The sequence below is a fragment of the Anopheles ziemanni genome, chromosome 2, assembly GCF_943734765.1.
Source record: "Anopheles ziemanni chromosome 2, idAnoZiCoDA_A2_x.2, whole genome shotgun sequence".
NCBI classification, from domain to species: Eukaryota; Metazoa; Arthropoda; class Insecta; order Diptera; family Culicidae; genus Anopheles; species Anopheles ziemanni.
In genome coordinates this window covers 11,493,534-11,507,098 of record NC_080705.1, presented here as the reverse complement: position 1 = coordinate 11,507,098, position 13,565 = coordinate 11,493,534, and the positions used below count along the sequence as shown (strand labels likewise).

General features: G+C 44.0%; 2 protein-coding genes across 2 annotated transcripts; one reads left to right on the top strand and one right to left on the bottom strand.

Moving 5' to 3' along the window:
• Positions 1–3,121: 3,121 nt before the first annotated feature.
• Positions 3,122–4,983, bottom strand: LOC131287034 (probable cytosolic Fe-S cluster assembly factor AGAP009023). The gene is made up of 5 exons (XM_058316051.1): positions 4,921–4,983; positions 4,767–4,862; positions 4,432–4,699; positions 3,957–4,349; positions 3,122–3,894 (listed from the first exon to the last, which is right to left on the bottom strand). The coding sequence occupies exons 1-5, from the start codon at positions 4,981–4,983 to the stop codon at positions 3,278–3,280; spliced, it is 1,437 nt and encodes a 478-aa protein (XP_058172034.1). The 3' UTR covers positions 3,122–3,277.
• A 360-nt stretch (positions 4,984–5,343) lies between these two features.
• On the top strand, positions 5,344–7,568 carry LOC131284149 (RNA polymerase I-specific transcription initiation factor RRN3). Its single transcript, XM_058313007.1, has 3 exons — positions 5,344–5,792; positions 5,861–6,783; positions 6,842–7,568. The coding sequence occupies exons 1-3, from the start codon at positions 5,595–5,597 to the stop codon at positions 7,509–7,511; spliced, it is 1,791 nt and encodes a 596-aa protein (XP_058168990.1). The 5' UTR covers positions 5,344–5,594; the 3' UTR covers positions 7,512–7,568.
• The last annotated feature ends 5,997 nt before the right edge of the window (positions 7,569–13,565 follow it).

The window sequence follows — 13,565 nt, the reverse complement described above, 5'->3', positions numbered from 1 at the left end:
TCGGCGAAGTTGCGGCACGAACGGTTTGCCCACTACTGACCGGTTGGTTGGTGGTCTTTCGTTCCGTTTCACTCATGAACCATTCCCTAATCATAGCTTGTAACGGCAATGTTTCGCTGGTATGAGCCGCTTTTTGCATTATGTTGTATGAATATAAATTTCTCCGCGGCACCTTCTGCCCTTCATGCACTCGATGAGGTGGTAAACGTTTCTCACACGTTGGCACAATTCAAAACCGACACTTCACTGTACGATCGTACTAGATCCAGGGGGGTTTATCCAGAACGCACAAAAGAAGATAATTTTCACATGAATATTGGCACCGTCCCTCGAATGCATCGGGACCATAAACTTCAAACGCACCTTTTTATATGCACCGGGTTCACCACACTTTGAACACTCTTTTTCCACCTTGGGGGAGATGGTACTTGCACATGCGATCACAATCCTTTACACCGACCGTACCGACGGGGAAGACGCCAACGAACCGACTAATTCTTATTCATCCCGAACTCCTTCTTTTATACCTTCGATACTGGACACTGCGATGGACGGCACGGACGAGCAGACCGGGCGGAACCCGGCCGATCAAACTTGTTCTGTGACAAAATGGTATTCTCACTGTTTCTTACCCCCTTTTTTGTTTTAGTCGATTGGGAGTTTGATTTGAAAAAATAAAGAAGTATCGCAGATCCTCGCACCCTATCCACCAAGGAGGCAAGGCGTGGTGATTTCATACGAGCGTGAACTTATACCGATCGTGTGTGATCGTGTTGCTTGGGTCAATGACACTCGTTCGCGTTCATCCTTTGCCTATGACTAATTTCCTTATTTTATATCATTCGACAAAAACCTCTTGCAGACCTACAACATGCTAATCGGCTCGGAAGTCAATCTTCGCTCTCTCCTTGAGCTAGCGACAAATAGCTTTTTCCATATATCGGTCATCTTGTATGCACAAAACATCGTCTAGAATATCAACCACGGGCAGAAGATATTAGATCCACGTGCAGCTGTCCGTTGCATGGCATTGGACCAGAAACGCGCGTACGATCTACGATCAATCGTGCGAACCATTGGAAGTCCACACACGCATCGCCGGCTAGTCAAGGATTGTACAAAGTTCCTAGTACCGGAGTGCCAAACCAATGCGGCTGCGATTCCTACAACTCGCGCCAAAGGTAATAACTCTACATCGTCCCTTGCAGGAGGCCCACCAAGCCGTCCATCTGCACGGGCATCCAGGCAGCCCGGTTCTTCTACGGACCGTATCTCGGCAGATCGCGTATTAAAGTGCTCCAGTTGCATGCTGCCTGGAACCGATCGAACCGGTATTCCAATCCCCCTTAGAAAGGCTGTTGGTCGCCCTTGATCTTCACGCCATATTACCGCACAGCAGAACGAAAACGGGAGGAAGAATCCTTCGGGCACGATTTCTACCAAGTTCTTCCTACAGGTAGTCACGATACATATGGCATTCAATGTTGTCCGATAAATTGCCAACTCCCGGGCCCGGTGGCGGAGCCGCAAAATTGAGCTCGAAAAGCTGGTCCCCAGAACAGGTTCTGGACGCGGGTTCCATCGTATCCAGCCGCGGCGTAGGTGGACGCGGCGGAACGATTCGATTTCGTGGTTCCCCCCTGTGTCTCCACAGCATCCAGTAAACGTACACCGGCGACATTCTACAGCCGATATTGCGCGAATTGGGGGGAAAACATTCTTTTGCGACGAATTTACCGTTGCTTTCCAACGGTCCATTGCGAAGGCGAGATGGCCGGGATCGAAAACAGCTTAATCTGCCTTATGCAAATAAGGATTCTTTTCGGAACATTCATCTGCTCGTGAAAGTGTGCGCAGAATCCCATATGGTTCATACGTGGTTAGTAATCCCGTGTCTTGTTGTTTTTTGGCTCATCGACCGTTTTACGACATCGATTGGATGAGGGGGGCGACAAAAAATCGTAAGCTTATTCGCTGTAGGACATATTGCCGAATTAATGAGCCTGATCAAATTACAGTGAAATACGGTCAGATATGGGTGGATCGTATCGAACAAAAAACGCTTACTAAGGTTCATTGACTCTTATTTCAGAATATTTTCAGAGGAAACTATATTACGATCTCTTATAATTTATTTGATTTAATTTGAACGCACCATTTTTTAAAATTTAAAGTTTTTACTTCGATATGTTCCTCTTATGGAGACGCCAGGTGTTTATCTGTAGAAAGTTAAAATAATTGGTAAAGTTATGTACAATATATTTATGTAGTTCTTTCAGTTTTCTGGACATCATTTGTTATTCAACTGGAAAGCACTTACCTGACCCATGAGACGGTGGATTATTTAAACTGCTCTTCAAGGTACACTTTCAACCATCCATGTTGTATCTTTGTAACGCCCGGATTTGTGTGCAACAAAATACAAATCCTGTGAATGTCAAACGCAATATTTGCGTGGAGATTGTGTGGTTTTTTCCCCGTTCCTCAAATAACAACCAAGAACCTGTTTGTACATTTGCCAAAATCAATATCGCCGAACGCAAGAGAGTCAAAATTCGATCACCATCGTTCATGTTCAGCGAAGCGCAAAAACAATCGAATCTCGTTCTGTTTGAGCAAATGTCATAGACCTCTGGCAAGCAGGTTTTTATGTTCCCTTTTTTTTAATGTTCGCGTCTACCCGCCACCCATCCCATCGCGTGTATTAATTAATATTTATAATACTTGTATATTTTTTTCCATCCCACTTGCACTGTTGCACCCGAGGCCGATGCAGTTCCATTGTGGATGCACCGACAGTGACGTTCTGGGCCGCCTGGATCTGGTTCCATAATGACGACAAACCGCCGACGACATGAATACCAGACCAGTCAACGACTACCTGTAACTATTTGCCTTTGGAGGCCGGCCCGAATGGTGGTCGAATGTCAAGACCAGGAGGCACACAACCTTGTGCCAGGATTCCGAGACTAAACGTGTTTCTTGCGGATCGTGTTCGTTCGGTGGGGTGTGTTCGGATTGCGTGCATATAGAATGGCGGCATCGCCGACCGCAACCACTTCCATAAATGCATCGATTGGTCCAGTCTCGAGATTCCAAACCGGTTTATGCTTGTTTTGACTTTCTTCGTAGTCTAGCTACTTGGGACCGCTAACGGAGGCGGTTGTTTTGTTTATTCGTCTTTTTTTTACACCTTCTTCCCACGGAACTTCGGTGTCCTTTACCATACGATAATAACAACATACATAAGCGTCGCTCGATCGCGTCTTGTGCTTCCCTACCATTTAATGTTCAATGCTGTGTTGATTTTTTCAATCTGATGATAGCTGGTGTGTAGCAAAGTCTTGCGCTTGTTCAAGTCCCCATCGTTGTCGAAGAAGGTAGTATACAGATTCTCGACGCTCTCGTTCTCCGGATTGGACTGTGGCAACGAACGGTACATGAACTCCAGCTCGGCCGTAAGTTCGCGTGCGTTTTTTCCCTCCTCTGGGCGAATTTGTGCACCACCGTTCAGGCAGCCGGAAGGACAGGCCATTATCTCCACATAATCGTAGGTGCTTTTCCCGCGCTTCAGCTTCTGTACCATGTTCTGAATGTTTCGGAACCCGTTGGCAACGGCAAACCGGAGCAGCACCTCGCCATTATGCTCCAGCACCGCTTCCCGCATGTCGTTGTTGCGCAAGGGTTTAAACTGTACCGCATCCAGATGAATGTTGAACAGCTTCCGAGCGGCGTACTTGAAGATGTGCTCACTGTATCCCCCGGAACCGGACGTTTCGTGGCCCCACACGAAGGTGGCCGGTCGGGCGGTTGGCCATGGCCAGTCGATGGGAGATTTGTCCACCAGCTGGAGTGTTTGAAGGCCGAGACTGTCAAGCATTTGTTCGATTTCAACTGGAAAGTGATTTAACAGATTATTATATGCCACAAAGAAAAGTAGAAATTATTATACTCACTAGACGTTATAACGCAATCCACGTCGCGACTATTTTCCACTTCGCTGAAGAAATCCTCCCGCGAAGCTTCCAACTTTTTGTCGTAGCAAGGCATTACGGTCACATGGTAGATCCGATCGCTGGCCGTTCCCGTTTTTTGACCGAGATACTTTTTAATCAACATTCCCATTATTTGTTGTGGTGATCGAGTGGTTGAGATGTACGGAAGAATGAAATTGCCATGGGTCTTTTCGGCGTAGCAGACCCACCCCGGACAGGATGAGGCCAGCATGGGGAGCGTCTTCCGGTTGGTGTTGTACCGCTCGATAAACTCATTACGGCTTTCAATAAGTGCCAAATCATCCGCTATTTTCGTATCTACAACCATGTCCGCTCCTAACTTCTTGAAATAACCTGCCACAGGGGATTAAACGCACATAGTAGTACATCACATAGCTTATCATGCTAGATTTCATTGACGATTGTCTTATCTTACCCGCGATATGCTCGAACGTGTCTTCTGGGTTTAGATTATACTTTCTTGCGAGCGACAGAATTGGTTGTTGCGAAACAGTAAAGACAACGAACTTGATTTCATCTCGCTGGTTGTTCAGCTTGGCAAGATTATTCGCATTCATCACGCGCAGCAGTTCCTCCTGGCTTTGTTGCGAAATCAGAACGCCCTCGGCTGAGGTGATACATCCCGAACAGGCCAAGCAGTCAGCCAAGGTGATTTCCACCTTTTCCAGCTTTTGTATTCCACTCTGTTGGAGAAAACTTGAGGTGAAAACGTTGAACGCTAAATGGGGTTGTTGAAGTCATTGTACATACCGATGATTCCTGAACATATGATCCATCGTCTTGGATTGTTATCTTTGCACCAGTTTTGCTCTTGGTCGTTTCAATTTTTACCGGTTTAATACATTCCTGTTAGGAAAATCAAAGGGTGGTACTATTGCTCCATTGTTAAATATCCACTATTTACCTGTGATGGAGTGATGAAATCGTCCAAATCTGTAAGTTGCAGTGCGCTGCTAAATCTCGACATCTCTGTTGGCGAATGAAAGTAGATTGTTTTGATTTTACGACAAAATAAACTCTGATAACCCTTGAATGCTTCGAACGTGCAGTTTCAAACGTTCAGTATCTCCTTGCGCTGGTACGACATTACTAAATGATGGAAAATGAATAAAATAGAATGGTGTTAAGCATTAAATACTGAAGAATAAGCTTATATTTTTGCAGAATCTTCTAATTATCTGAAAATAACCTATGGTCTTCCACGCGACCATGTAAACCATACAGAAGAACTTATCGTTTTGTCATATTTGACGTATTTTCTATTCATTTTTTTTAAATCAACAGATTGTCACACTGACAGCTGCATATGCTATTCTGCGAAGTTTGCAACGTGCTTTTTCGGTCTTCGTTGTCGGTGCATGGAAAATTGTGAAATACTCGAAGATTAGTTGGTTTATTGAATATAGATAACACAAAGTACGACTGTTTCATCGTCCAGTGTAGATTGCAAATGTAGTAGACGAGTGTTTTCGGCGATTTGATTCCGGTCAGTCACGGGTTTTGCGTCGTAAATACCTAACCTTGAAAGAACAACAACTTCCTTCCGCCCGAGATACCGTGCCACGAAGAAATGCAAAGATGTCTGCAATCACCGATAAACGACGAATTTCATCGATTCTCAAAACCCAGTCTGCCGATTCAAAGAGCCCCGTCGTTCGCAACAAAGTGCGCTTTGCCGTGCTGTCGATCGAGTCAGCGTTGCAGGATGTTTTGGAAAACAACCGGCTAGTGCTGTACGATGAGCTGCTGCTGAAGCTGAAGGATGAAGACTTTGATGTACGTAAGCACTTTCGTGGTGTGGCGTAACCGGTGTGGGAATGAATTGTTTCTTTCTTTTTTTGTAGGAAAATCAATTCCAAGAAATGTTCACCGAAGCAAAAAAGTGTGTCCCTCTCCTGAAATCCCACTTCAGTAACTTGGTCGACCATCTCCTCTCCACCCCCTGGTTGGATCGATCGGAGCAGTCCATCGAGTCGTACAAGGATTTCGTGATCGAACTATCGATCGTGCAGAAGAACTTTTGTACGATGACCGTTACGAAGCTGCTGAAACTGTTTATTCCAGGCGAAGCTAGTAAACAACGGTATAAGAATGGTGTACCTAACGAGGAAGAGCAGCGACAGATGGCATCGGTGCACGATCTAATAACAAGACTGAAAAATGTGATCCCGATGATCTTCGACGTGGTGCTTACGCAGCTTCGCAAGAGTTTCCCCTACCATAAGAAGCCAACCTATGAGGTAGTGGGATACCTTCATAACGTTCTGCACATGACGGAGTACGCGTCGATCTACTGTGATGAGCTGCTGGAAATCGTATTCTTCCAGCTGCTCCAAATAGACGTGAACGTTCCGCGCAGCGAAATCGAAGATGCCGAGTATCCCGACGAGGAGATGTTCGAGATGGCCGACACTGGCGACGAGGAGGACAGTGACACCATGCGCCATCCGGTGGCGGAAACGCTGGATTGCTTCATGGATCTCATGTTTCACTTCATCGACCGTACGGTGAAGGAGAGCGGACAGGGGGATCGGTTGTTCAAGATCATGCTGAACCAGTTCGAGTCTCACGTTCTGCCCACTCACAACACGGACCACGTACAGTTCCTTCTGTTTTACTTCTGCAGTTTCAAGCTTTCGTACGCAGAGCATTTCATCACTTCCCTGTGGAAGAACGTTAGCAATCCCAGCATGTCGCCGGTGGTGCGACAAGCCTCGGTCGGTTACATAGCAAGTATGTTGGCCCGAGGAAAGTTTGTCCCCTTGAGGTAAGTGTTATATGAGCGGGGGTCATTTGTTGTTGTTAACAAGCGATTTGTTTTGCAGCTATCTTAAATCGATGCTTCACGAAATGTCCCACTGGGCGCACAGCTACATTCAACGGTGCGACTCCATGCAGTACAATCAATCTCTGAAGGCACATCTCGTCTTCTACTCCGTGTGCCAGGCCATCTTTTACGTGGTGGCGTTCCGCAGCAAGCACCTTACCTCGGACGCAAAGAACCTCACGTTCCTGCAATCACTTCAGCTGTCGTCGATAGTAACGTGCCAGCTGAATCCGCTGCGCGTTTGCCTACCCACGGTGGCCACGGCATTTGCCGGTATTACGCGAGCGTATCAACTCGCGTACTGCCACACGATCCTGGAGCGCAATGCACGCCGTAAGCTGGCCACGGTGTACAAAAACAACACCCAGCTACCGGAGGACTGTCTGGAAACGTTCTTCCCCTTCGATCCGTACATGCTGAAGAAGTCAGGCAAACGCATCGATCCGCTGTACCTGCAGTATCAGGCGCACGAAGTCGAGGACGATGGGGGAGCTGCGGAGGACGCTGAAGTCGGTAGGGGTCGCAAAAGGTACGAATCGATTTCGGAAGATGTAGACGACTTTATCCCCGAAACGAAGCGGCATAAACATCAAAAGGGAGGACATGCAATTGACATGAATAGCGAGTTTACGTTCTCCTACGGCGTATCGCCTGGGTTCAATAGTTGAAGATAGTAACTCTAAAATCATATTTAATGAATTTTATTCGCTAAACATTATATGTGTCTCTTCGCAAGACAGTCATTCAACAATAAACTAATCGGATTATTATGTGAACTCAGTTAAATGAAGGATCATTTTCTCTTTTAAAGAAAATAAAATGCATATCGTAAAGCTGAAATGCATTTATACTAAAACTTTATATATTTTATTTTAAAAGTATAAAAATATACTTTTTCTAAATTTAGTTTACTGTCGCCCAAGTGGAATCTTTCGGATGATAAAAGCATTTTTGTATGGAGAAAGCTTTTTTTCCTCTCTTCACTACCGGTGCATCTCCATCCCGCGTCCATCGATCTTGCACGAAGCTCAGCGTGACGCTTCGAATTCCCCTTCTTCAATGGTTCTCTTCTCTTCTCCCAATGCTGCCTCTCATTTCTTCCTTAAATATTTGGCAAACCGCTTTATTTCTCTGCCCAGCATCCCCCGTCGTCCCTTCCTCCGCACCACCCGAAATAGACTAAAATTTTATTTCAATTACTCTTATCCAACACCATTAATAAAATCGTATGCGTGATACTGTTTGCTAGCAGTATAGTTCGATCTCGGTTATTGATAGTGAGTGGGTGATCTTTGGTGTTGATTTTAGTGCTTTCCTGATTTTTGAACTGCTTTTTTCTTGTAAACCACGAATTCTTTGATTTTAAAACATGTACAAAAAACGTAATTACACTAGTAATTACTACAAGCGCGTTAAGAAACATGAACTAGAAATGTTTGCCGAGTTAGAAGAGCTGAAAGCAGCAAGGAGAGCAGGTATGTTGTGAAAATCATGTGCAAGTGAATGTGAACATAACAATTTATTTCTTAATTTGTAGTTCGCGCCCCATCTTATGAAAACATTTCCGAAGGAAATGGTCTAGCTCCCGATCCTCTGGCAGGAGACATGTCGGCAGAAGATGACATGTCAGGGATGGAGAAAGATGAGGAAGACGAGGCTTCATACAATAGCGATGAAGAGACCAGTGAAGATGATGGCAGTGGTGATGAAGAAGAAGGTGTAGACGAGAGGTTTGATGCCATGTCCCTCATCGAAGGAATTCGACATTGGGCAAATAAGCACAAACCAACCGTGCAATCAGTTGATATGGTGCTGCGCTTGTTTAAAAAGGTAAACGTCCGTTTACCTTTTGACGCAAGAAAACTGCTGGGCACTAAAAAAGACACCGGGAAGCAGATTAAGCAGATGGACAACGGTGGGCAATTTTGGTACAATGGTATCAGAAATAGCCTGACTACATATTTTCAGTAAGATTTACTACTGCAATAACTTTTTCGCCATGCGATATATTTTATTTATTCTCAATCCCCCTTTTTAGATACGCTAAGCTGACTTCGCAAAACGTATCACTCAACGTTTCGGTCGACGGGATACCTTTGCATAAAAATAGCAAAGCCCCGTATTGGCCAATTTTATTTTCTATCCATGAAATGCCCCAAGCGCCAGTTATGACGGTAGCGATTTTCCATGGTGACACCAAACCCACAAATCTTGATGAATATTTGGGTCCCATGGTAAATGAACTTAATTGTCTAACGGCAAACGGCCTCATGGTAAATAAAAAGAGGGTAACGATCAAGCTTCGTGCAATTATTGCTGATACCCCCGCACGAGCTTTTATAAAAGGTAAATAATTACTTAAACTTATAATGTTTTTTTCAAAAATATAATGTTTTTGTTTTTCTCAGGTGTTACAGGACACGGAGGGTACAACGGGTGCCAGAAGTGTACGGTTAAAGGGGTTTACGACAAGCAAGCAAGGCGAATGAATTTCCCGGGAATAAACGCAGCCAAGAGAACGGACCAGGACTTCCGGAACGGCACGCAGCCTGGTCATATCAAATCACCGACACCTCTCTTGCAGCTGCAAGGATTTGATATGATCAAGGACGTGGTTGTGGCGGACCGGCTGCACCTCATAGACCTAGGCATAATGAAACGTATGCTGGTAGGTTGGCGTTCTGGGTCCTTGGGCAAAGTAAAGCTGTCTAAAGGGCAGTGTGATGCGATTTCGGTTGCTTTAGACCAAATTCTACTGCCATCCGAAATCCACCGCACTGTTCGAGGCATGCACTGGGCGCATTCCTGGAAGGGATCAGAGTACGCCTCTTTTCTACATTACATTTCTATTGTAGTTTTAAGAGATCACCTGCCGAAGGAAGCGTACCAGCACTTCTTGTTACTATTTTGCGGTGTAACATTGTTGGCGTCTGACGCCTATAAAAATATGTGGGAATATGCTGGTGAACTGTTGAACCGTTACGTTCTACAATTTGATAGCGTGTACGGGCCAGGATTCATCACCAGCAACATACACAGTTTGCAGCATGTTTTCGAAGATGTATGTCGATTTGGGCCGCTATCGACCATCTCGACATACCCTTTCGAAAACAAGCTGCAACATCTGAAGCGAACTGTGAGGAGCCCGCATAGGGTATTAGAGCAGACAATAAATCGTCTTGGGGAGCAGGACGATTTTAATTCGCGCTATTGCAGATCCAAGGCTGAAAAACGGAGCTACCCAAAACTGAGCAAAAGAGGAGGTAGCTCAAAATTATATATTCGCCAGGGCCTTATGCTGGCAAATAATAGAAGGAACGGGTTTTTCCTAACACGAGGGAATGACATCGTTTTGTTTGAGGAAGCAACCCTCTTGTCGGGCGACGGAACCGACAGGTGGACCCTGAAGGGGAAAGTTGTGAAGAACACCAAATCCTTTTTCAATGAGCCCAACATTTTGGATTCCGGGGTAATACATGTACTCGAAGGGAGGCTCAGTGCCAGAGACAGCGTGATAGAAATTGGGCTGCCTGACCTAAAATGTAAGTTAGCAGCAATAAGCACAGACAGAGACGATACCATGATTTTTTCCCCCCTTCTTCATACGCTTTAAGTTTAATGTAGATATTAAATAAAACAAATGTAAATTATGATAAATTTATAAAATATAGTTTTATTTCACCCCCATGCTATGCACAATTCCATAAGGCTCAAAAAAAAAAAAGATTTGAATCTTAAAACTAACTCAATTCATACTTACTAAACTAAAACTAAACTAATACATAAAACTAGTATTAAATAAATATAATATGGAAAGGAACATTAATTAACATTAAGAATCGGATCGCCGTATATGGCACGATGTAACTTTGAATTCGTCTAAATTAAGTCGCTCGTTCGCGTGCCTTAGCTTAGTTTGTAAAAATTTCACCAAGTAATCATTCCCTACAACTAACTTATCTGTACTACCTATTTCTTTAAAAATATCTAAAACTAAGCTAAACTTACTTAAACCTATCCTATCCTTCCCACTTACTCTAGATATCCCGGACCAATTCATTGTTGCGAAAAATTTTCTTTCGAACAATAAATCGATTGTATCGTGCAGTCTATTATTGACCTCTGCACGAGTGATATTGGCATGCAGCCACGATATCACTTTAGTTCTATACGCCTCGTCAGACTTGAGGAGTGCATTGAATGTGTGCAGTTCCTCTAACGTCTTAATAGGCGAAAACTTAAAATCTATCCTTAAACCTAGCCCATCCCTCGGCTTGCTCGCTTCCGCCAGCTCCTCGATGGCCACCTGCATCCTTCCCATTTTACGTATAATTAGATTCATCTTATCTTCCAAATTTTGACACATTTCCTTCATCTCCGAATGCATCTCGCGTACCGTTAGCTGCTCCTCACGCGGTTGAGGAGGATCGTGGTCCAATTTACGTTTTTTGTGTTCTGCAATTGGAAAAGATAATTATTCATTAATGTTACATAAAACGTACTTTGCACAAGAAACTGTTACCATTTGAGACTGCCGCCGGTCTTGATGCTGATGCTGCTTCTCCAGGGAGGCTGGACGGTGCTGGACGGGGTATCATCGCTGGTGTGGGCGTTTCAATGGCTGTGGGATGGGGTTTACTTGTCGGAATACGGGATGGCTTTTGGATCGAAACTACCCGGACAGGGGCAGCTTCAGCTGCAAAATTATATAGAATGTTTAAGTTTAATGACGAACACATTATGGAAAAAAGGATTTACCTCGATGGACTTTTTCCTGAACCTTCGGCACCGGTACAGGGATGTTGGATTTGCTTACTAGAAGCGAAAGAAAAACAAACAAATTAATAAACAAAAATTAAACCGTTTTCAACAACGTACAACCAAAATATCACTGTTTCTCTTACCTTTGCGCAAAACTCCAATCGCCATCAACTTTTTCACCATATCTTGATTATTTACACTTGACATTTTTTCGCTTCAATTTTTCTTGATCGACCGAGATGTTGACTAGCGCACAAATGTGTCGAAACTGAATACTCGAGATGATTCTGCCTATTTGATGCGCCCGCACATTCATAATCACTAATACCATGCGGATATTGTGTCCGGATGAAATTAGGCTATGATCGCAAAATTTCGCTTTTGTACCCAATCTAGCAGGAGTAAGGCTAACCAGCTTCGTGGCACCGTGGATTAGACGAGGGTAATTACAAACATATTCTGCCTGATGCCAAACCGAGCATCGATTCTACCAGCCGATGAAATACACATGTAAGTTTAAGGTACGTAAAAATTAAAATCTTTCCAGTATAATAATTAACACATTAACAAAACATACAAATAAAAAATTGGTAGGGATCCGAGGGGTTTTAAATGCATTGGTACGCGTAGCCATGCGGGGCAGGTGGGTCGTCCTCATCACACACGAAGAGCAGAGTGGCGTAACAGATAAGCGAACAGAAAGAAAGAAAGCATCTGTTTTTTTTTTGCCGCTCTCGCACACGTATTCCACACGTGGTACGCGTGTTGCCCCCCAAAAGTACTTCCCCTTCATAAGCTCATCAAGGGCACACACCACTATTAAAGCTTTTTCTCACAAGCTCTGCACTAGCGTTACATCTTTCAGCAATGAGCTTTATAATCCGGAACGAGTGACGTTCGTTAATGTCTGCGGAAATTGTTTCGTTAACCGTAAATATTTCCGGAAACTTTAACGAAACCTTCAATTTTCGCCACATGGGTACTATTTTGCGGTGTAACATTGTTGGCGTCTGACGCCTATAAAAATATGTGGGAATATGCTGGTGAACTGTTGAACCGTTACGTTCTACAATTTGATAGCGTGTACGGGCCAGGATTCATCACCAGCAACATACACAGTTTGCAGCATGTTTTCGAAGATGTATGTCGATTTGGGCCGCTATCGACCATCTCGACATACCCTTTCGAAAACAAGCTGCAACATCTGAAGCGAACTGTGAGGAGCCCGCATAGGGTATTAGAGCAGACAATAAATCGTCTTGGGGAGCAGGACGATTTTAATTCGCGCTATTGCAGATCCAAGGCTGAAAAACGGAGCTACCCAAAACTGAGCAAAAGAGGAGGTAGCTCAAAATTATATATTCGCCAGGGCCTTATGCTGGCAAATAATAGAAGGAACGGGTTTTTCCTAACACGAGGGAATGACATCGTTTTGTTTGAGGAAGCAACCCTCTTGTCGGGCGACGGAACCGACAGGTGGACCCTGAAGGGGAAAGTTGTGAAGAACACCAAATCCTTTTTCAATGAGCCCAACATTTTGGATTCCGGGGTAATACATGTACTCGAAGGGAGGCTCAGTGCCAGAGACAGCGTGATAGAAATTGGGCTGCCTGACCTAAAATGTAAGTTAGCAGCAATAAGCACAGACAGAGACGATACCATGATTTTTTCCCCCCTTCTTCATACGCTTTAAGTTTAATGTAGATATTAAATAAAACAAATGTAAATTATGATAAATTTATAAAATATAGTTTTATTTCACCCCCATGCTATGCACAATTCCATAAGGCTCAAAAAAAAAAAGATTTGAATCTTAAAACTAACTCAATTCATACTTACTAAACTAAAACTAAACTAATACATAAAACTAGTATTAAATAAATATAATATGGAAAGGAACATTAATTAACATTAAGAATCGGATCGCCGTATATGGCACGATGTAACTTTGAATTCGTCTA

Excerpts from the sequence above, each read along its gene's own strand:
- LOC131287034 (XM_058316051.1), bottom strand. The coding sequence starts at position 4,983 with ATGTCGAGATTTAGCAGCGCACTGCAACTTACAGATTTGGACGATTTC. Across the intron at positions 4,863-4,920 it reads ATTTCATCACTCCATCACAG|GAATGTATTAAACCGGTAAA; the intron begins GTAAATAGTGGA and ends TTTTCCTAACAG. Across the intron at positions 4,700-4,766 it reads CATATGTTCAGGAATCATCG|AGTGGAATACAAAAGCTGGA; the intron begins GTATGTACAATG and ends TTTCTCCAACAG.
- LOC131284149 (XM_058313007.1), top strand. The coding sequence starts at position 5,595 with ATGTCTGCAATCACCGATAAACGACGAATTTCATCGATTCTCAAAACC. Across the intron at positions 5,793-5,860 it reads TGAAGGATGAAGACTTTGAT|GAAAATCAATTCCAAGAAAT; the intron begins GTACGTAAGCAC and ends CTTTTTTTGTAG. Across the intron at positions 6,784-6,841 it reads GGAAAGTTTGTCCCCTTGAG|CTATCTTAAATCGATGCTTC; the intron begins GTAAGTGTTATA and ends TTTGTTTTGCAG.